Source organism: Hylobates moloch, unplaced genomic scaffold, assembly GCF_009828535.3.
Source record: "Hylobates moloch isolate HMO894 unplaced genomic scaffold, HMol_V3 SCAFFOLD_10, whole genome shotgun sequence".
NCBI lineage: Eukaryota > Metazoa > Chordata > Mammalia > Primates > Hylobatidae > Hylobates > Hylobates moloch.
In genome coordinates, this window is record NW_026652285.1 from 43,353,194 (window position 1) to 43,377,822 (window position 24,629).

At 35.8% G+C, this 24,629-nt stretch overlaps 1 protein-coding gene across 4 annotated transcripts in view; it reads left to right on the forward strand.

Annotated features, from left to right (window-relative positions):
- SMC5 (structural maintenance of chromosomes 5) overlaps positions 1-24,629 on the forward strand; it is a 104,413-nt gene that overhangs the window by 47,959 nt on the left and 31,825 nt on the right. For all 4 annotated transcript variants that reach the window (XM_032164258.2, XM_032164259.2, XM_032164260.2 and 1 more), the window contains 6 exons: positions 1,694-1,848; positions 6,913-7,026; positions 16,366-16,460; positions 17,080-17,212; positions 20,181-20,354; positions 20,461-20,630. In XM_032164258.2, coding sequence (XP_032020149.1) covers positions 1,694-1,848; positions 6,913-7,026; positions 16,366-16,460; positions 17,080-17,212; positions 20,181-20,354; positions 20,461-20,630 — 841 coding nt within the window. The remainder of the gene's footprint in view (positions 1-1,693; positions 1,849-6,912; positions 7,027-16,365; positions 16,461-17,079; positions 17,213-20,180; positions 20,355-20,460; positions 20,631-24,629) is intronic.

Here is a 24,629-nt window from a genome sequence, read left to right on the forward strand (position 1 = left end):
TTGAGGAAGCTCAACTCAGTTCTTCCAACTTCATACCTTAATTATCTATATCTGTCATGTACTGTAATTTGCCATGATAGCTGACCACTGTCTTCTGTCAGATTATGGCACTTGATTTAATTCTCTATAAATGCCTAGCTTTATTTTCTTGACAAAGTCACTCACTATTACTCATATCAAATTTAAGCTCTTTATTCTAGCCTTCGTAACCTTCTGTTAGCTTAGTTCCTTGAAACCTGTCCAATTTCATCTTTGGTTTTTTTTTGTAGACCATGTGAATAGATCTGTGGTATTATTTGGATAGGGATTTTATATTCTGTCTGCTCAATATATATGACTAAGATCAGTTTAAAAAAATTTTTTTATATGTTTATCAAAGTATTAGATGTGTATGGCTAACAAAAAAAAAAAAAAAGAACTAGAAGGATAGAAGGGTGGCACAACTCCTTTTTTACCTCCAAAGCCAATCAAGAGTAAGCACTTTTAACTCTTTAAGAAGATTTTTTCTAGTAATCCTTCCATATATATCATATTCTTATTTAGCTATTGCTTGATTAATCAACTTTAGACATTATCTTTTTGTATTTACTCTAGATGTAGATTTTACCTTATAAAACATCTCTATTATAAATTCTTCAAATGGGATTATTAATAATGATTTGTATTATAATAAATAATATACATATCTTTTTTGGTCATTTAACAATTGTCAATATTGCTTCAATCCACACTTCATAAGCTACAAATACTAGTACTCCCTCCTACCCTTGCTTTTTACTTTCCTCCCTTCTCACATTCTAAATTCTCTCATTTATACTCTGGTTTTTATATTTTCAAGGCCGAAAACATTTAGTGTTTTATGTGCTTTATTTATGGGTTAATTCTAGAAGTTTAGAAATACTAAGTATTGTTTATTAAACTTACTCATGGCTGAACCAAGTTGTGCATTATAATTAAATTTCCCTTCATTGATAGCTTTTAAAAAGCTTTTAATTTTTTTTTTGATTTCCTTAAGCATTTTCTTAAATTGAAGAGGGAAAAAAAAAAGCTGTCTTACCAGGCATTCTCCTGAGTCCTGTAGCCTTCTGTCCTTCCCCTTCCATCTAAACTGGTTGTTCTTGAGGCCTGCATGGTTATCATTTGTAATTTTTCTCGTGCCTTTTCTGTGTTATAAACCTATTCCTGAATTCCATGTCTCATTTTCTTCCATCATACCCTTATTTTGTTGGAGTACATTTTCAGTTAACCTTCTAAGAAGAGATGTTTGGGAATTAACTTCAGAATCTTTGCACCCTTTAAAATATTCTTATTTCATTATCTCCCCACTTTTTTAGTTTTGTTGTGTATACAATTCTAGAATGAAAATATTAATTTTTCTTCCAGAATTTTGAGGGCCTACTGCTGTTTGTCTTTTGATAGGAAATCTAGTGTTTTCCTTGTGGGTTTTTTTGTTTTTTTTTTTTTTGTGGGTTACCTGTTTTTTATATTTGATAGTTTCAGGATCTTATGTTTTCCCAGGTTTTTGGACATTTTAGAAAGATTTGTTCAGGTCACATATTTTCCACTATGGGAGTACTTGCTGAGTGGTGTTTGTAACCTTCAGATCTAGAGTATTCTTCTGTATTATTATTAGAGTATTTCACTAATTAAAATTTTCAGAGAAACAAGAGTTTGTTTTGTTTTACAATTTTAGGTGTGGACGATCATATTGTACGTTTTGACAGTCTTATGAATCAGAAGGAAGATAAGCTAAGACAGAGATTCCGTGACACGTATGATGCTGTTTTATGGCTAAGAAATAACAGAGACAAATTTAAACAACGAGTCTGTGAGCCCATAATGCTCACGGTAAGAAACTTTGTTCATCTTGGTAGTATTGGTTTTATTATTGTAATCGTAGATTTTTGTTTTAAGACATTTTAGTCCCAATATTACCCTGGTTTTACATTATCAGACTTGTGGCATCTGGCATACTGCTGAATCTATACATGAGCTTTTTAAAGGTCCCCTGATCAATGAGGGTAATAACTGTCATAAAACCTGTGCTTTTTTCTAGAAAGAGGTATCAAACTGACAACTTACTGACCTAGAATCATGTTGAAAATTAGTTTGGTTAGCTGGTTCCTTTTGGCACTTGTTACTAGATTATAGCAGGGATTAGATTAAAACCTGCTGAAGAGGTAGAATGCTGCTGTAAATATGTTGATTAAAGGAAAAAAACTAAGATAGGCAAGAAAATCACCTGCTACAAAGAACGGGCATTCTTAGGATTTTGAAAATGAAACCAATACTTTATTGACATCATAAAATTTTGATAGCTTTTGTTGATGATTGCGGGTCATCAAGAATAGGTGAAGCTATATTTAATAAATCATCTAGTGAAGTGTGGCCATGGATTTACTAAGATGTTTGCCATCCAGACTATTTAATATAGTAAGTTTGGGGCACATAAAAGGATGAAAGAGTAAAAAACTAACATTCTTTGGTAATGATATGTTAGAGCAAACTTAAAGCTTATCCTAAGATTACAAAAGGATTATTTTTGCTAGATAATTTTTTTTCTTTAGCAAAGAAGACATACTTTGAGGATTCGCGAAAAATTCTATTCTCTGTAACTCATGTTTGTATTATACTTTATTAAAAATCATTTTATATAGTTCTCAATTTTTTACCGTATCTTACATTAGCAAAGTTAATATTCATAACATTCCCCTATTCACGTATGTGTTATTAGAATATTTTTGCTAGATCAAGAAGAGAATTTCTATTTTAGATGCAGACATTGTTTTGATTAGTCTGATGAGGAGTGAAAGAAAGTATAAGAAAAAATATTGTGACCCTTATAAAAGTTATAATGCAGGTGTAATTGTTAACATTTTTACTAAAATGCCAGTGTCAAAATAATACTTCAGAACTGGATTAGATTTGTCTCCTCTTGTCATTTGATTTTCTAATAGTGGCATATATCACCAAGTCAGATTAATAGCTGGCATATATTTCCATTTTAAATTACATTTGAATCTTTGAGATAAACAGATATATTCTGCATTTTTACCCTTTTCAGACTAACCTTTCACCTTTCTTGCCACCTTCCTACATTCACATCTTCCACGCAGTTTACTCACCTTTCTAGGTCTAGTTGAAATGCCGCTACCATCATACACAAGTGAGCAATATGCAAACTTAAAATTTTAGTCATATAAATGGTCATTTAGTAGTCTATTTCTATGATTTATTTTTAACAATTCCAATCTAGAATTGGAGAAATGTACAAAGATTTACATATGAACTCCTCACAGTAGTGTTTATGATAGCAAAATGATGGAGCAAAAAAAGAAAATTTATGAAGATGCTGACTGGTTAAATAAGTTACTTTATATCCTTATAATGGAATATTATGCCGCCCTTAAAATGTTGCTGTAGGTCTCTGTTTACTAATATAAAAATAAATTTATGACGTTAGTAAATCATAAAATAGGTTATGGAATAGGATGTATGGAAAAATTTTGTTTAAAAAATCATAAAGCAGAAAGCTGCCATCAACCACCAGATCATCACAGAGTGCTGCATCTCCTATATCTACCTATCTCTATCTTGCTACTTTGATTGTGATATGACTGTGAAGTTCTTGAAGGACTTTGACAAATACTTTATTCACTGAACTCACAAACAGAGGGAACATCCCAAGAAACTGGAACCTGCAGAGCCAACAAGGTGTCTAAATCTTCCTTAAGGGCTGGGCACGATGGCTCACGCCTGTAATCCAGCACTTTGGGAGGCCGAGGTGGGCGGATCACCTAACATCAGGAGTTCAAGACTAGCCTGGCTAACATGGTGAAACCTCGTCTCTACTGAAAATATAAAAATAGGTCGGGCACAGTGGCTCATGCCTGTAATCAGCACTTTGAGAGACTGAGGGGGTGGATCACGAGGTCAGAAGATCGAGACCATCCTGGCCAACATGGTGAAACCCCATCTCTACTAAAAATACAAAAATTAGCTGGTCGTGGTGGCACGCGCCTGTAATCCCAGCTACTCGGAGGCTGAGGCAGGAGAATCGCTTGAGCCAAGGAGTTGGAGGTTGCAGTGTGCTGAGATCACACCGCTACAATCCAGCCTGGCGACAGAGCTAGACTCCGTCTCAAGAAAAAAAAAAAAAAGAAAATATAAAAATTAGCTGGGCATGGTGGCATGTGCCTGTAGTCCCAGCTACTTGGGAGGCTGAGGCTGGAGAATTGCTTGAACCCGGGAGGCGGAGGTTGCAGTCACCCAAGATTGCGCCACTGCACACCAGCCTGGGTGACAGGGTGAGACTCCATCTTATAAAAATAAATAAACAAACAAACAAATAAATAAATCTTCCTTAAGGATATCAGGGAAACCTCCAAACTGTGAATGTGTATTACACTTAGGAAAAAGTGTAAATAAGTCACTACTGGAACCACACAAACTGGCCAGTGACCCTACTTGTGTGACTTCCTTGAGTCTTCCTGAGCAAGTGAAATCCGTCAAAGAATTGAATTGCCATGTAAACCAGTTTATATATACTGGAGGCTTTGGAATCTGACGTGGCAGAATATTTCTAACAAATACACCCTGGGGCCAGGCACGTTGGCTCATGCCTATAATTCTAGCATTTTGGGAGGCCAATGCAGGAGGACCACTTGAGTCCAAGAGTTTGATACCAGCCTAGGCAACATAGTGAGACCCTGTCTCTACAAAAATAAAAATTAGCTGGGCATGGTGGCATGCACCTGTACTCCTGGCAACTCAGGAGGCTGAGGTGAGAGGATTACTTGAGCCTGGGAGGTCGAGGCCGTAGTGAGCCGTGATCACACCACTGCACTCAGCCTGGGCAACACAGAGTGAGACCCTGTCTCAAAAAAAAATAGAAAAAAAAACAATACAGTCTGGGAGAATGTGATCATGAGAGCTAAGTCCTAAACTGGCTTATCTATAACTATATATTTTTTTAAAAGATGACTTTCTGTGGTCATTTTGGGGTTACTTTTACCCTTTCTATAAGTTATTGTAAATATCCACATAAGTTTTATTTGTATCATTTCTTCCAGTAAAGTAATTTAGTACCTCCCGCCCCAAATTGTGAAACAATAGGCTCATTGTTTATAGCGTTTATGCCTGGATGATGGTTTTCATGTGGTTTTAACTTTTGTGTGTAACTGTTTTCTCATTTTTCTATACTGAATGATATTCTATAATTTAGAATAGCACTATTGGCCAACATTTATGTGACAAGCACTGTACTATTGTTTTAATTATATTATCTCTTAATCCACATTTAGTTCTATGAGGTATAAACTGTTTTATTATGTCCATCTTACAGATGAAAGTAATGAAAGCTTTTGAGATTTAGGTAGTACTTGAGCAAGATCAAGCATATGATTTGAAAGGACATCTGTCTGACCTCAGAGCCCAAGCTCTTGGCTAGTTTGCTTTGTAATAGATTATAGTACATAAATACCTCCCCTTTTATTATCTTTTCAAGAAAGCTGATTTCCATGTTTTGGAAATAATCAAATACCTCCCCTTTTATTATTTTCTCAAGAAAACTGATTTCCATGTTTTGGAAATAATCGATCTCTAAAATTCCCTAGATAGTACTTTTTATATTTTTACGTTTCTCTTAATGGGAGTTTTATCATGCTCTACTTTCAACATAGTTATTCATCTGCAGTAAATAACAGATTATGTACTTCCAGAAGTAGCTTTTTCCTTAACCTGTCTTAGTATCTTCCATAGCATTGAGCCTCACTTGCAGAATTGTCTAATTCATATTTTTACTTTATTTTACTTTTTAGAGACAGTTTCACTCTATCACCCAGGATGGAGTGCAGTGTCACCATCATACCTCACTATAACCTCAAACTCCTGGGCTTAAGCGATCTTCCCACTTCAGCCTCCCAGGTAGAGCCATCACACCTGGCTAATTTTTTATTGTTATTTTAGAGACAGGGTCTCACTTTGTTTCCTGGGCTGCTCTCAAACTTCTGGCTTCCAGTGTTATCCTCCCATCTTGGCCTCCCAAAGTGTTGGGGTTATCAGTGCTACCACGCCTGGCCCAGTTAATGTTTTTAAAATAGATCAGTAGGTCGGGCACAGTGGCTCATGCTTGTAATCCTAGCACATTGCAAGGCCAAGGCAAGCCAATCACTTGAGGTCAGGAGTTCGAGACCAGCCTGGCCAACATGATTAAACCCTGTCTCTACTAAAAATACAAAAATTAGCTGGGCATGGTGACAGTTGCCTGTAGTCCCAGCTACTCGGGAGGCTGAGGCACGGGAATTGCTTGAACCTGGGAGGCAGAGGTTACAGTGAGCTGAGATCGTGTCATTGCACTCCAGCCTCAGTGACAGAGAGAGACTCTGTCTCAAAAAAATAAAAAAGTAAAATAGATCAATAAGATTATGTTCTGATGTTGCAAACTTCATGCTTCTCTGGAGGGCAGTAATAGTTACAAATAAGCCGTAGCAAGGTTTTTTTTTTCCATTAGTTTTATGAAGTTTAAAGTTCTTTGTGTTTTTGTGCCTATTAGTTATTCCATCTATGAAGTTCTCTTGAAGATTAAGAAAATATGAAAAGTGTGGGGAAAGATAAGAAATGTTTACACTCAAGTCACAATCTTAGACTGTTTGAAATATTTTCAATGAGTTGACTAGAAAGGAACTAAAGTTATTTCTTAGATATTATCAGAATCAATATGCACTGTTCGAATCTTGGCCTTTGTTTCTGGGTAATGGATTAGATGTTTTAAAATAACTCTTTGATACCAAGTTCTTTTTTTTATCTTCTCTTTTCTCAAGTATTACAATCTAAATCCAATTTTAATATAAACATGTTTTAATAATCAGTTGGGTTTCCTGAAATTCGACCTTTTTTTGTTTGTTCGTTTAGATCAATATGAAAGATAATAAAAATGCCAAATATATTGAAAATCATATTCCATCAAATGACTTAAGAGCCTTTGTATTTGAAAGTCAAGAAGATATGGAGGTTTTCCTCAAAGAGGCAAGTACTAACCAACACAACACTTTGATTCACTTGACACTTATCTTTCAGCACTTGAAGTTTTAACTTCACTAGAGCAAAATGTGATAGCTAATTTTACCACCAGTTCACTCTCATGCAAAATCACTGTTTTGCTAATTTCTTTCCTATTTATGGCATTGTGGGTCAGTTGATTTGCTTTATAAAAGGAAACCAGCCCATAATATTCCATCTGTAACATTTTGAAATTATCATTTGAAATTAATGGGGAGTAAGTAATTCTATCATGTTTTAAGAAAACAAAACATAATGATGGACCTTTGGTCTTAGACATCCTTTTTTTGAAAATGTATTGGAATGAACTCAGTGTTACTTTGAAAGGAAAATCAGTACAATGTTGCTTATTAATATAAATAAAACTTCTTTAAAAAGAATGAGAACCCTGTATCTGGCTAGAGAAAGGCCACTGACCAAGAATCTAAGCCACTGAAAGACAGTAAGTCTTAGTAGTTAAGAATGTATACTTTGTAGCTGAGCTGCCAGGATTTGAATTCTGGCATTGCTTCTAACTTGGGCAAGTTGCCTAAATGTTTTATGCTTCAGTTTTCTTGTCTATAAAATGAAGGGTAATGTTATCTACTTCAAAAGATTGTAAGGATTAAGTCAGTTAATAAATGTAAAGGTACTTACAGCAGTACTTATTAACTCATCATTGTTGTAATATATTCTTATATAACCTACATAACACGTAGTATAATATATTGTTAGCTATGTATGACATTCTTATATATATATATATATATATGGTTAGCTATATGTTGTATTGTCTGTAAGACTTCTTACTCCTTTTGCATGTCTTCTATTTCTTTAAAAGGCTTATAAAGAAAGGTTAGGTTTAGATTTTTTTTGTATGTCTTGTTTAAAGAATTTTGTTAATTGGTCTAAGTGAGGAGAGGATTCTGAATCAGCTCAAGTGGTCCTCTGTTTCTCTGGTACACAAGTGCTTGGAAAGAATCTTGACCTTGCTTTGGCTTTTATTATATTGCCCTGCTTCTGGTTTGGGAGTTGGCAAGGTATGTGAACATAAAGGTGACTGGATAAAAAGGTTAGATGTATAAAATTATACAATGGACTCCAAAAAGTTAAAAATTTGTGTATGTTAGAGCTGTTTAAGCCTAATCAGTGATTTATTGATCTGATGAAAGAGCTCAGTGGAGAAGTCAAGTTGCTTAGGTTGCATATCTTTTAAGACATGATACATTGTAAAGGGCATGCAGTCAAGTGTAATTAAATAATTTCTATTTTGCAAATGACCAGCTTAGCCTGTTACTTTTCCTGGTGTCAAAAACTCATTCTGCCTCTGCACTAAGGATTTAAACCATATGTTGATGATACAATATAGATTCCTGATCATTTGACCTGTATTCTTTTTTCTTGTATTGTAACAATTAATTTTTCATAGCTGCTCATCAGATAGAACCAGAACTTTGTCCTATGACTTTTTGTGTGTATATTTTAAATTGTGAAATTTATTCTATATAACCTTCTCCTGTAATTGTATCTACTAGAGTACCATTTCTCATCCTTCAGTAAATTACAAATCATCTTCACAATTTTTGCTATTTCTACATACTATTATGTGCAACATCATAATTTTTGCCAAACCTGAGCACTACCTATAGTATTTATTTCTTGTTTTTCTTTCAATCACCTCACTTTTTGTTACTCAAACAAAATCTTCTAAAAGGAAATACATCATTACCAAGTTAAAAACAAATAATAGGCCAGGCATGGTGGTTCATGCCTCTAATCCCAGCACTTTAGGAGGCCAAGGCAGACAGATCACTTGAGGTCAGAAGTTCAAGACCAGCCTGGCCAATGTGGTGAAACCCCATCTCTGCTACAAATACAAAAATTAACTGGGTGGGGTGGTGTGCACTATTTTTTCTCTTTGTAATTGTTTGTGTGGAGAACTTTGAGATTGCAGATATTCTTTCCTCATGAAACCCTACCTAGTAGGTTTAAGAGCCATTAATGATTCTAGCTCTGTCATTCCTTCTGTGTTTATTAGTTAGCATTCTACCTATAAGAAAGAGCTTTTTCTTCTCTTCCATGTATTTGTTTGTTGTATCAGTATAGATTCATAGAATTGTTTTATGTATTTTAATTCATTACTTTTTTTTTTTTTTTTTGAGACAAGGTTTTGCTCTTGTTGCCCAGGCTGGAATGCGATGGCGCGCTTTTGGCTCACTGCGACCTCCGCTTCCCAGGTTCAAGCAATTCCTCTGCCTCAGCCTCTCGCATAGCTGGGATTACAGGCATCCACCACTGTGCCCGGCTAATTTTTTGTATTTTTAGTAAAGACGGGGTTTCACCATGTTGGCCAGGCTGGTCTCGAACTCCTGACTTCAAGTGATCTGCCCGCCTTGGCCTCCCAAAGTGCTGGGATTACAGACGTGAACCACCACGCCCGGCCAATTCATTACTATTTTAATGCTCAGATTGCCCCATATTTGGCCAGTGAGACCCTTTTCAGGTTGACTCCTCTGTTATTTTGATATGTTGCCATGGTATTTTGAGCACTTCTTTCTTTTTGCCATAGTAAGATGTTACAGGCACATCTTGATGTATCTTTTTGGGCCTTAACAATCACTCCTTTAACCAAAACTCCTATTTTCTTTTAGACACCAAGCTCTGGATACTAGGTGTGTTCATTGCTGCTGGTATCTCGTTGCTTCTAAGTCTAACATGCAAACCCTTATGTCTATATTTATTTCCATATTTATCTAGAGACCAGATAATATGTGCACCATGAATTCACACTACTACTTACAATTGCAGTCCAACTTTGGTGTACCTTCTAGTCTTTCTCCTTTGCATATTTATAATTCTCTTCTGTATTAGCGAAAGACATAGCTCCCCTTACCATCAGTATATTTAGTAATTTGTTGAAGCCTAGAATCCTCCAAAAATAGTTTAAGAATTACTAATCTGTGGCCGGGCACAGTGGCTCACGCTTGTAATCCCAGCACTTTGGGAGGCCGAGGCGGGCAGATCACGAGGTCAGGAGATCGAGACTACGGTGAAACCTTGTCTCTACTAAAAATACAAAAAATTAGCCGGGCGTGGTGGCGGGTGCATGTAGTCCTAGCTACTCGGAGAGGCTGAGGCAGGAGAATGGCGTGAACCCGAGAGGCGGAGCTTGCAGTGAGCTGAGATTGCGCTACTGCATTCCAGCCGGGGCGACAGAGACTCTGTCTTTAAAAAAAAAAAAAAAAAGAATTACTAATCTGTGCTACCATGAAATTCCTCCATCCCACCATGCCTCTATTAAGGTCTCTCAACATTTTTTCTTTTTCATTGTATAATCTCTTGTTAAATGTGTATTTCACTGTCTAATTTTAAAATATATTTTTTACACTATCATAAATGGATTTCTAAAATGCATTTTCTAATTGTACATTGCTAGTACGTAGACATGCCGATTTTTTTAAACATTGACCTTATATCCTGTGACACTATTGAATTTACATTGAATTCTAGTACAGATATACAAGAGATATAACAGATTTATAAAGCAAATATTGCCATAAAGCAAGTCATACAAACTTTTTGGCTTCCCGGTATACATAAAAGTTAGGTTTATACTATTTATGTCTATTAAGTGTGAATAGCATTATGTCTAAAAAATGTACATACTTTAAAAACACTTTCTTGCCAAAAAATACTAACAATCATGTGAGCCTTCAGTGAGTTTAATCTTGTTGGTAGTGGAGGATTTTGCTTCCATATTGATAGCTGCTGACTGATCAAGGTGGTGGTTGCTGAAGGTTGGGGTGGCAGTGGCAATTTCTTAAATAAGACAACAATAAAGTTTACCACATTGATCAACTCTTCCTTTCACAAAAGATTTCTCTGTAGCATATGATAGCATTTTACTCATAGCAGAATTTCTTTTTCCTTTTTTTTTTTTTTTTTTTGAGACAGGGTCTTCCTCTGTCTCACAGACAGAATGGCCTCCCAAAAGTGCTGGAATTATAGGCATGAGCCACCGTGCCCAGCCTAGAATTTCTTTCAAAATTGGAGTTGGTCCTTTCAAACCCTGCCTCTACTTTATCACCTAAATTTATGTCATATTCTAAATCATTTGTTGTAATCTCAACAGTGTTCCCAGCATCTTCACCAGGAGTAAAGAAACCATTTTCTTTGCTCATCCATAAGAAGCTACTCCTCCTCCATTCAAGTTTTATCATGAGATTGCAGCAATTCAGTTACATCTTTGGGCTCCACTTCTAGTTCTCTTGCTGTTGCCACCACATCTGCCATTACTTCTTCCACAGAAGTCTTGAACCTCTCAGAGTCATCCCTGAAGGCTGGAATTCTTTCAGACTTCTGTTATTGTTGATATCTTGAGACCTCCCATAAATCAAAAATGTTCTTAATGACATCTAGAATGATGAATCTTTTTTTTTTTTTGGGCGGGGAGACACGGTCTTGCTCTGTCGCCCAGGCTGGAGTGCAATGGCACAATCTTGGCTCACTGCAACCTCCACCTCCTGGGTACAAGCAATTCTTGTGCCTCAGCCTCCTGAGTAGCTGGGATTACAGGTATGCGCCACCACACCCAGCTGATTTTTGCATTTTTTAGTAGAGATGGAGTTTCACCATGTTGGCCAGGCTGGTCTCAAACTCCTGACCTCTGGTGATCTGCCCACCTCAGCCTCCCAAAGTGCTGGGATTACAGGTGTGAGCCACCACACCTGGCTGATGAATCTTTTTTAGAAGGCTTTTTGTTTAATTTGCCCAGATCCATCAGAGGAGTCATTATCTGTGGCAGCCATACATAGCCTTATGAAATGTGTTTCTTAATAAGACTTGAAAGTCAAAATTACTCCTTGATCCATGGGCTGCAGATTGGATGTTGTGTTAGCAGGCATGAAAACAACATTAATTTGCATGTACATCTCCATCAGAGCTCTTGGGTGACTAGGTACATTGTCAGTGAGCAGTAATATTTGGACAGGTGTCTTTTTTTCTCAGGAGTAGGTCTCAACAGTGGGCTTAAAATACTCAGTAAACCATGCTGTAAATAGATGTGCTGTCATCCAGGCTTTGTTGTTCAACTTATAGAGCGTGGGCAGAGTAGATTTAGCATAATTGTAAAGGGCCCTAGGATTTTTTGGAATGGTTAAATAAACATTGGCTTCAACTTAAAAGTCAGTAGATACATTCATCCCTAACAAGAGTCAGCTTTCCTTTAAAGTTTTGAATCCAGTCATTGATTTCTTTTCTCTAGTTATAAAAGTCCTGGATGGCATTCCTTTCCAATAGAAGGCTGTTGGTTCTACGTTGAAAATCTGTCCTTTAGTGTAGCCACCTTCATCAGTGATCTTAGCTAGATCTTCTGGATAACTTGCTGCAGCTTCTACATCAGCATTTGCTGTTTCACCTTGCACTTTCGTGTTATGGAAATGGCTTCTTCCCTTAAACATCATGAACCAACCTCTGCTAGCTTCAAGCTTTTCTTCTCTCACCTCTTTCAGCCATCAAATAATTGAAAAGAGGGCTTGCTCTGGATTAGGATTTGGCTTAAAGGGATGTTGTGGCTGCTTTCATCATCTAGTCAGACCACTAAAACTTTTCTTCAGATCAGCAATAAGGCAATTTTGCTTTCTTATTTGTGCGTACACTGGAGTAGCACTTCTAATTTCCTTCAAGAGCTCTTCCTTTGTATTCACATCTTGGCTAGCTTTCGCCTAGCTCAGCTTTTGTCTTGCCTTCCTCACTAAGCTTTATTTTTAGCTTTTGATTTAAAGTGAGAAACATGTGACTCTTCTTTTCACCTGAACACTTAGAGGCCATTGTAGGGTTATTAATTGTTCTGATTTCAGTATTGTCGTGTGTCAGGGAATAGGGAGACCCAAGGAGGGGGAGAGTGACTGGAGAACAGATGGCCAGTGGAGCAGTCAGAACATATACAGCATTTATCGATTAAGTTCACTATCTTACCTAGGTGTGATATGTGGCACTCCAGTGACAATGGCAGTATCAAAGATCATAGATCACTGTAACATATACAACAATAATAAAAAAGTTGGGAGAATTACCAAAATATGACACAGAGACACAACGAGATGAGCACATGCTATTGGAAAAATGGCACTTTAGAAATTTTTTGATATAGGGTTGCTGCAAACTTTGAATGTGTTAAAAAAATTGTTTTTAAACCAGTCAAATTTAGCAGTGGGGGGTTGTATACCAACTTCAATGACACTGTGTTAATAACTTCTGATTACCCACTACCATTGGACCAGCCAAAAAAAAAAAAAATGTTTTTTAACGCAATATCTTTGAAGTCAGTAAAGCAAAGCACAATAAAATAAGGTATGCCTATAGTTGCTTTGTAGAGTCCATGGGACTTTCTATGTAGAAAGTCCTGTCTTTTGCAAATAGGTCATTTTACTTTCTTTTTTTTCCCAATCTTTTATTTCTTTCTTGTGCATTATTACATTTACTGATACCTCCAGGCAATGTTGAAGAGAAATGATGTATTAGTCCATTTTCACACTGCTATAAAGAACTACCTTTATTAGCCGAGCATGGTGGCAGACACCTGTAATCCCAGCTGTGCAAGAGGCTGAGACAGGAGAATCACTTGAATCTGGGAGGCGGAGGTTGCAACGAGCTGAGATCGTGCCACTGCACTCCAGCCTGGGTGACAGAGTGAGACACTATCTCAAAAAAAAAAAAAAAAAAAACAAAAAAAACTTACTGAGACTGGGTAATTTATAAACAAAAGAGATTTAATTGACTCACAGTTCTGCATGTCTGAGGAGGCCTCAAGAAGCTTACAATCATGGCGGAAGGCAAAGAAGAAGTAAGGCACATCTTACATGGCAGCAGGAAAGAGAGAGTGGGCAGGGGACTGCAACAGACTTTTAAACCATCAGATTGTGTGAGAACTCACTATCACGAAACAGCATGGGGGAAACCGCCCCCATGATCCACTCGCCTCCCACCAGGTCCCTCCCTCAGCATGTGGGGATTGTACTTTGGAATGAGATTTGGGCGGGAACATAGAGCCAAACTATATCAAATGACAAGATTGGACACCCTTACTTGTTTCCAGCCTTAGGAGGAAAGCACTTAATGTTTAATCGTTAGGTATGAGGTTTGCTGTGGATTTTCCACAAATGCTCTTTATTAGGTTGAGGAAGTTCCCTTGTCTACCTATTTTACTGAGAATTTTTATTGTAAATGGATGTCAAGTTTTGTCAGATGGTTTCCTGCATCTACTAAGATAATCATATGGCTTTTACACTTTATTCTGTTAATATGATAAGTTAGATCAGTTGATTTTTGACTGTTACATCAGTCTGGCATTCCTGGCATAAACTCCGCTTGGTCATGTATACTGTTCATACATTGCTGGATTCTGTTTACCAGTATTTTACAAAGGATTTTTGCTTTTGTATTCCTGCGGGTTATTGGTTTATAGACTTCTTTGTAATGTTTTTGTCAAGAGTTTGGTATAAGAGTTATGTTGGTATCATAAAACGACTTGGGAAGTGTTTCATCCTTCTGTTTATTGCTTCTTTAACTGTTTTATCAAATTTATCAGTGAAAACATCTTAGTATAGACTTTTCTTCATTAGAATTTTTATAGCAAATTGAGTTTCTCTACTACATGTAAAGGCTATTTCAGCTTCTTTTTCATCTTGTTTTAAATTTGGCAAATTGTGTTTTTAAGGAATTCTTCCAATTCATCTAAGTTATTAATGTGTTTGGCATGAAGTTTTTTGTGATATTATCTTTTTAATGTTTTAGGATCTTTCATCAGTAAGCCCATCAGTGAATTTTTCATTTCAGATACTGCATATTTTTGTTCTAGAATTTTCATTTAATTCCCTTTATTCTGTCTGCTGAGATTCTCCACCTGTTGATAATGAACCATAGTTTTCTTGAACGTGTATATATATATATATAATAGCTACGTTAAACTTCTTTGCTAATTCTAACATCTAGGCCTTTGTGGAATCAGTTCCTCTTAGTTGCTTTTTCTCTTGACTATGGTGGCATTTTATTCTTATGCATAGTAGTTGGTGTTTTTTTTGTTTTTTGTTTTTGTTTTTGTTTTTGTTTTGAGACGCAGTTTCGCTCTTGTCGCCCAGGCTGGAGTGCAATGGCGTGATCTTGGCTCACTGCAACCGTCGCCTCCTGGGTTCAAGCAATTCTCCTGCTTCAACCTCCCAAGTAGCTGAGATTACAGGCGCCCCACACCATACCCAGCTAATTTTTTTGTATTTTTAGTAGAGATGGGCTTTCACCATGTTGGTCAGGCTGGTCTTGAACTCCTGACCTCAGTTGATCCGCCCGTCTCGGCCTCTCAAAGTGCTGTGGTTACAGGTGTGAGCCACCGTGCCCGGCCAGTAATTTTTTATTATATTCTGGAATCGTGGGTAATAACGTAGAGACTGGATTCAATTATCAATTATCTTCTTCCAAAGAGACTAGAAGGCAGTTAACTTAGCTGGATTTAAACTCCAAACTCTGTCTCTCAAGCAATGGACAGCAACTGAAAATCTCCATTCAGTGGGGATTGTTGTTGTTGTTTTAGCCTTCCACTTGTTGCTTTCCTGCAATCGCCTGGAATTTTCCTGTGCACTCATAGTTCATGGGGCAGCCAAGGATTTAGATGGGCGTTTATATGCAGATTTTGAGGCTTCTCCCTTTGCAGCTCCCTTCTTCCAAGAATTTACCCTCTCAGTTTACAGTCATTCTAGTCACCCCAAACTCCATCCTTCCATCCTATGATCCCTCCAGCCAGAAAGACTGCAGCTTTCTACCAGAATTCTTTCCCCATTCCTGATGCTCCAGATTGGGGAATGCCCCCAAGCCACGAGCCACATAAACACAAATCTCACCTAGTGCTATTCTTTCAGATGTCAACTCCCTTCCAACTTCTTTATTTTGTCCTTCTCCAGTGCCTCAAAATAATTGTTTTTAAAATTTTGGCCAGAGTTTACAATCATTGTTTGTAGAAAAGTTAGTCCAATACAAGATAATCTGCCAATAACGTAAGCATAACTATCTCCCTTCTGTATCATTTTGAAGTAATTCCCAGACATTCTATTTTACCTGAAAATATTTTGGTATGTATCTCTAAAAGAATTGGACTCTTTTTATAAAAACACATAACTACAGTATTATCACAGTAAAAAAATTTATACTAAGTAACATCTAATATGCTGTGTTCGAGTTTCTTATCCATCCCACAAATGCCAGTAGGAGTATGGTAACTAAATCATTTCAGTAGAGAATATATGGTAATTAAAATAATATTTTCTTTTCCCTATTCAGGTTCGTGACAATAAAAAATTAAGAGTAAATGCTGTTATTGCTCCCAAGAGTTCATATGCAGACAAAGCACCTTCAAGATCTTTGAATGAACTTAAGTAAGTCTTGAAAATATTATTAAGATTTATTTAAATATTGAATTATTCAACATTTATTGTTACATAAATAAGCTATTACAAGCTGTATTATTTCCTTTTGAGATCTCTCCTTAAGTCGAATATAAGGAAAAATTTAGGCACAGGACCATGATATAGTTAGCACACAGTGAGTGTGATGCGATGTGATTTTTCAAGTCTGCAGAACAATACTGAACTATTTAATAAAAGTTGCTAAAGTAGTTGGTTAGTTATTGGGAAAATGAAATGATAAATTATCACTTCATAATGCAGAAACAATTTCCAAAAGGACTAAATGTAAAAAAGTTTAATTATAAAATAATTATAAGTAAATATCTTAACTTGGAATATAAGTAAGCATTCTAAACATAATAGAAGAAATTTAAAAAGAGTAGTTTGTAATCATAAAAAGCTTAAGCTTTTCTGGTAAGTGAATAAGTCATACGTGATCTTAAAATATAAAAAAAAGAAAAAAGACTTGTCCTGTGTCATTGTTGAAATAATGTATGTTTTACTTATTGTTTATTGGTGGCTTATCAACTCCCAGATTTTTTTAACGATATTTTAAGAAGAAAAATCTAATCAGTACTTTTCCTTTCAGACAATATGGATTTTTCTCTTATTTGAGAGAATTATTTGATGCACCTGATCCTGTAATGAGTTACCTTTGCTGTCAGTATCATATTCATGAAGTTCCTGTAGGAACTGAAAAGACCAGAGAAAGAATTGAACGGGTAGGAAAGTAGTGAATTATGTACTGAATCATGTACCAAAAATGTAGTTTTGTTAAAACTTCTTAGCTAAAGGCAAGCAAAACGTGTCAGAATTTAAGTAAGTCTGTTGTTTTTAACCATGCAGAAATTATCTTTGTATTAATTATTTTCCATATGACATAAAACATTGACTGTTAACTAATACATTATGAGAGGAGTGATGTGGAATTAACTAGAATAAATACTTAATACATTTAGGGTAATTCAGTAGTTAAAACCTGAAAAGAGATACCTGGTACACTAACCTGATTCTGCCTTGCTTGGTAAACCTATGTTCAAACATTGTATTAATAGTTTAGTCTTTTAAATTCTTATATTTGAGATTATTTTTAAGACAAATTATACTTTAGAATGGTAGGCTGGGGTATAAAACTGTTTTTGGTCAGCCTTCCTTTTCTTAAAACTTGTACTTAAGATTATCTCAGATATGAATGACCACTCCTCATAGGATTTGTTCAGCTAGTACATACAGCCACAGAAACTCCTAGTTTCTGTATTCTGCTAGTGCTGTTTGGAATTTTATTCTTTAAAGCAATCTCCGTGACTCCAAACCATATGCACTTTTATCACAGGCAGAAACAGAGAGGAAATCTCTCCTGGAACAGGTTTTTCCAGTATTAATACCAAGTTGCTGTATTACTGCTTATAAGCATCTGGTAACCAATTATAGACCTACCTGCTACTTATAATATTTATTAAAAAATATGTTTTACATTTCTAACCAGTATATAAATATTCCTAAGATGATTCATTTGGGGGCTTACTATACTTCATTAACAGAAGATAGAAAAATGAGAGCTCATTACCAACTCATTTTGCAAAAACAAGTTACTTATAGTAAGTTGCCTGCCTTTGATTAGAATTATATCATATTATGGTAATCATTTGTGAAAACCAAAAGTAGAAGTCTCTATGTGGGTATACTACTCTTTTTTCTTAATTCACTGAGGTTTAGAAAAGAGGACAAGACCATATGCATAGACCAAACCAATTTTTGTCAAAGCTTTCGGGGTAGGTAGGGCTCTCTCTGAAAGGAAGATTAGTGGGACTTCTTTACTAATGCGGAAAGACAATAGAAAGGTTGATAAGGACTTTTTAAACTTCACTTTGGGGCAGAAAGGAGCAATTACTTCATTTGGAAATTTTTTTCTTTTTTGAACATTGCTTCAAGTTGAGTTATTTTCATGTACTTTACTTTTAACATTTTGTTTAAGTCACCTAGGGAGCTTTGACACTGCTGTTTGTACTAGAGAAATAGCTTTGGAATTCATATAATTTATATTAAAAGTGAAATTCTTTTCTTCCCATTTCTTTTTCAGGTGTTTTCATTAATCTTAAACTCTTTGGTTTTACATACTGTATTTTTTAAATTCTCAAACACATCAAATACCTTATTGTCCCAATGCCTAACTCAGTTCTATGTTGTATATAAATAATTTATGATGATATACTTTTCAGACGTGTATGTACAAGAAAACCAAGTCAGAAAGTATTTCAAGTACCTAGTAAAGATTATCTTAGCTATCTTTCAGAAGATATAAACCTTTATTGAGGAAATTTACTACCTTTATATCCTCAATCCTTCTGTTTGAGACAATAATGGCTAGATAATGGCAATAATGGCTGTATCTCTTCCTCAGAATAAAAATATATTCTTTATGTTTTCCTTTATTATTAACTCTTAACATTTTAGGTTCTCTAACAGTATACCCTATTTACGGAATTGTTCTCTCATTAATTTCTAAGATTCTCCCTTTGGTTAAATTGTCTGCTGACTTCTTTAGCTTGAGATGTCACTTTTATGGGAAGTACTCTTCCTTCTCTAACTCTGTCAGTTCAAATCCAGTTTAAAACTCATTTTTGGGAAACTTAGGCTAAAGTCATCCAGTCTATCCCTTTTTTTCAGATTAGTCAGGATTTAGGATTTATGCCCTGTTGACCTAGTGTGCTTAAATATGTCTTACTTCTTCACTTAGACTATAAACTTCTGGAAGGAAACAAGCCACAGTAGTATTACAATAGTATCTGAAGGTTTTTAGAGATTGGAAACAACCTCTAAAAATGTTCTGCATTGCAGCAGCCTACTCTATAAATCTACAGAAATAGATCAAATAATGGTATGGTTATGGTATTTATAATATATTTTAGTTTATGAAATCCATGTATAAATTCTTGAGAGAAAAGTTCTAAAAAAAATTTAAAAATAAGAAAAGGCTTTGAAATCTATGAAAAATGTTTCATTTGATTATTCTTCCCAAATATACAGGAACTAAATATAAGATTATGTATCTTTGAACAGTATAACTGAGAGGAGGGGAGAGTAAATGACTTACCCAAGATAACATAGTTCAATGTACTGAGCACCCTTCTCTCCTGGTATCTCTTCTTTAGATGTAACAAAGCTCCAGAACTACTTGGGAGAGTCATATAGTAGTGTAGAAGTACAGCTGACTTTGCTAGTTGTATGGGCCACCTTTTTTGAAATTTTGTTGGATAGGTTAAAAAAAAATTGCTAGACACAGTAGCTCACACCTGTAATCCCAGCACTTTGGAAGACCCAAGTGGGAGAATCTCAGAGGCAAGAATTCGAGACCAGTGTGCCGATAGGAAGCATGGAAAAACTCCAACTCTCCAAAATTTTTTTTTAATTAACCAGGAGTGGTGGCACATGCCTGTAGTCCCAGCTACTCAGGAGGCTGAAGTGGCAGGATCACTTGAGCCTGGGAGGTTGAGGCTGGAGTAAGCTGAGTTCGTGCCACTGCATTCCAGCCTGGGTAACAGAGCGAGACCCTGTCTCAAAAAAAAAAAAAATGTATATCTGGTATATTTTGATCTCCCAAAATTCGCTTGGTCTGTATTTCTAATTATTTAGTACTTTAAAACATATAATTTATATTAGATGTGCACTAATCATTGTTTTACGTTATAGGTAATACAAGAAACCCGATTAAAACAGATTTATACAGCAGAAGAAAAGTATGTGGTGAAAACTTCTTTTTATTCAAACAAAGTTATTTCTAGTAACACATCTCTAAAAGTAGCGCAGTTTCTCACTGTCACTGTGGACCTAGAGCAGAGAAGACACTTAGAAGAACAGCTAAAGGTTGGTTAATTTGATCTGAATGTTAGAAAAGAATATTAACTGGATTTTTAATACTTTCACTGAAACAGTTTTTTAAATATGTTAACAATTTTTAAATATTTTATAGGAAATTCATAGAAAATTGCAAGCAGTGGATTCAGGGTTGACTGCCTTACGTGAAACAAGCAAACATCTGGAGCACAAAGACAATGAACTTAGACAAAAGAAGAAGGAGCTTCTTGAGAGAAAAACCAAGAAAAGGCAACTGGAACAAAAAATCAGTTCCAAACTAGGAAGGTATCTTTTAGCCTATTCAGCGGGGAGAGCACAAATTACTATATGGGAGAATATTAATTATACACTGTAATAACAACACCATTTCCACAAGCACTTTGTAGTAATTTCTCTTTAATCTTTAATCTTACTACATAAAACACAATTTTATTCCACAGGGCAAAAGGAGCTGATTCTTGAGTGTTGCAAGTTCTTCTGTACTTCCAGTCTCTGGACTCCTTTATATGCTTAAAAATTAATGAGGACCTTGAAGAGGTTTTGTTTACATGGATTGTATTTATTGATATTTACGATATTAGAAATTAAAACTGAGAATGTTTAAAATATTCATTAATTAATTTTTTTTTTTTTTAGGTAGAGATGGGGCAGTAATTTATTTTAGAAATAACAAACCCATTATATATTAACATAAAAATGAACTAAAAGATAGCTATTTTCCAGACAAAATACATTTAGTGAGAAGAGTGGTGGTGTTTTACATTTTTGCAGATTTCTTTAGTTGAAGTCAGTAGGTTTTTCCCTACTTAATTCTGTATATTGAGTTTGTGGTGAGATGTTTGAGTTGAAGTATATGAAGGAAATCCAGCTTCCCATAAATACGCAGTTGGAAAAGGAGGAGTATTTTAGACTTTTCAGATAATTGTGGATATTATTCTTTAATACTACATCAAAACTTGCCAAAGTGTAGTTTATTAAAGTTTAATTGCAGTGTGGAATCTGAAACTGTATCAGTGAGCTTGTGTACTCTGCTACATTAAAATCCATTGCACTTTAGATGGCGCTTTTACTTATGAATGATTTAGTTATAGCATGCATTGGTCATTGGGAAAATACTGGTTCATCAAGTCACATAGATATTTCAAATGTTGACATATTTTATTATGTAATATTTTAAAAAAATCACACTGATGACTGATTCCATCAGAAAAGCTGTTAAGAATTGGGAAGTTGTCAAGCTTGCCGGTGGATACAGATTTTCTAAAATTCTAATTTTCATTTGAAAGTTTGAACTTTATCATTGGCAACAAATATTGTCAGTTATTTTCCTTGAAATGACAAGCTCACTTTATTCCTGTTTGGAAAAAGAAAAATGACCAAATAGCCAAGTCCAAATAATTATAGTTTGTCATTTTTTAAATAAAAATGATATTCCATGAAAAAAATGTCTAGTGTAACTCCAAACCTAAACAGTCACACAAGTGCTTTTCCTTGAAACAACATTTATACTTTTGAATATACTACAAATGTTTAATAAGCACAGCCTGCCCTCCATATTCGTGGGTTCCACATCCATGGATTCAACCAACCACAGATCAAAAATATTCAAGAGGCCAGGTAGAGTGTCTCATACTTGCAACCCCAACACTTTGTGAGGCCAAGGCAGAAGGATCACTTGAGTCCAGGAGTTTGAGACCAGCCTGGGCAACATGGCAAGACCTCATCTCTTTAGGCAGGGCAGGGAGGAGGGAAGAAAGAAAAATATTCATGGGGACAAAAATGGATGGTTATGTCTGTATGGAACACATACAGACTTTTTTCTTGTAATTATTCCTTCAGCAATACAATATAACAACTATTTACATATTATTTATGTTGTGTTAGGTATTATAACTAATCTATGGATAATATAAAATATATGGGAGGATGTACATAGGCCATATGCAAATACTACATCATTTTATATAAGGGACTTAAGGATCTGTGGATTTTGGAATCCTTGGGGAGTCCTGAAACCAGTCCCTGATGGATACTGGGGGACAACTATATTATGTACTTCCTATGTCATGACATTGAATATTAAAAATATGTATACTTAAGATTTTGAGTTTTAATAAAATTTACGAATTTTACTGCTTCGTTAAGGATATTCTTAAGGGAATTTGGCGTTTTTAAAAATTTCAAATGCATAGCAGTGAAGAATCTAAGGACTAGTATACTTTGGTGCACTAGTTTTGGTACACTACCTTGATTTATTCTAAAGCACTAGCATTTTTACTTTCCATTGCTTTTACACCATCACTGCAAATGACAGCATGGTGAGAAAGGTAAATGATGTCCTGTTATTACCATGAAAATAGTTTTTAACTTACAGACTCCTCAAATAGTTTCAGGTATCCCCAGGAGTCTGTGGACCAGACTTTGAGAACCACTGCCCTACATGATTATCCAAAACAGTATGTCCCTTGAGTTCTAAATGGTAGGAGAGGGGAGGGGAAGGTTTAGGCAGAAAAATTGTCAAACTAGGCTGTTTTCTCTCTAGTTCTGAAAGAGAGTAATAGGGAAGGAAGAGGTTATATTGAGTTTTACAGAATAGATTGGGCACCTGAGGGTTTATCTCACTCATTTAGTTGCAGTCTTCCTTGTGACAATTAGAATTATGTCTGCTTGGCCTTAATGGGTTATATATTCCACAGAATTCTGTACAAAATGTAAATATAATATTGTCAAATGTCTTTTTTTTTTTTTTTTTTTTTGACATAGGGTCTTGCTCTGTTACCCAGGCTGGAGTGCAGTGGCATGATCACAGCTCATTGCAGCTTTGAACTCTTGGGCTCAAGCGATCCTCATGCCTCAGCCTCCTGAGTAGCTGGGACCACAGGTGTGCACCACTATGCCCAACTTATTTGTAGAGATGGGGTCTTGCTATATTGCTGAGGCTGGTCTTGAACACCAGACCTCAGTCAGTCCTCCTGCCTCGGCCTCCCAAAGTGCTAGGATTACAGGCATGAGCCACCACACACAGCCAAAAGTCTTTTCTAAACAGAAAACTACTGACTTATTGTGAAAACCCAGTCACCCATTCTCAGAACAATTGTGACTTTTATTTTGAATTTAGATCTTTTGTAGAAACCAGAATATATAAGGTAGGATAACAGCTATTAGGGTATCAAGTCTGGGGAAAAGGCACACAGTTCCAGTTTCAAGGTTTTTTCCGTATCCTACTATAACACAGCCCACAGCTTTTTGTTGTTGTTGTTCTGACTTCTTGTCTATAGACTAAAGATAGATATTAGTGACATAATCTTTAATAATAAGTAACAGCTTATTGTCTTGAATAAGGTATGTTTACCTTGACTTAATATAGTTTGTATTCCTAAACACATTTATAAATTGAGTCATATTTGAAATGTATTAGGAAGATTTGTTCTTTGTTGTTTATGTTTTTTTAAAGCAAACAATTGTCCATTAACTTCTATTTTTAAAATTGGTAATGTGCCTTGGTTGTTTAAAGCAAGATATATCTATTTAGTCTAGCTTCCTAGAATTTGTTTCAACTTTAAACCTTTTTTTTAAACTTTTTAACCCTTTCCTTCATTCCTATTCAACCTTCTGCAAAATGCTCGACCTTTATTGTGCAATTGCTGTATTGAACCCATTGTCTAAAACTAAACTTTCTCCTCATAAAGTAATGTTGATTTTTCACAGTAAGATGACTTTTCATACGTGTTACTAGCCTACTATCTCCTACTTCTGTTCACTTTGGACTACTGCAGTGGTGACCTAGTTAGTGGTCTCTGCCTGACTAGTCACTTCTGTATTTAATTCATCCAAAAGACTGTTGCAGTATTTGTTTTCTTTGCATGTTCCTACCCCATTCAAGAATATTCATTATGAGGCCAGGCGCGGTGGCTCACGCCTGTAATCCCAGCACTTTGGGAGGCCGAGGTGGGTGGATCACTTGAGGTCAGGAGTTTGAGACCAGCCTGGCCAACGTGGTAAAACCGTGTCTCTACCAAAAATACAAAAATTATCCAGGCATGGTGGTGGGCGCCTGTAATCCCAGCTACTTGGGAGGCTGAGGCAGGAGAATTGCTTGAGCTGGGAAGCAGAAGTTGCAGTGAGCTGAGATTGTGCTGCTGCACTCCAGCCTAGGCAAAAGAATAAGACTCCTATCTCAAAAAAAAAAAAAAAAATAACGACTTTCTACAGTTACTACATGAAATTTAATTAAACACTACTCTCCTTTAGGCAAGCTTTTATGATTATTCAAAATGTTGTTTT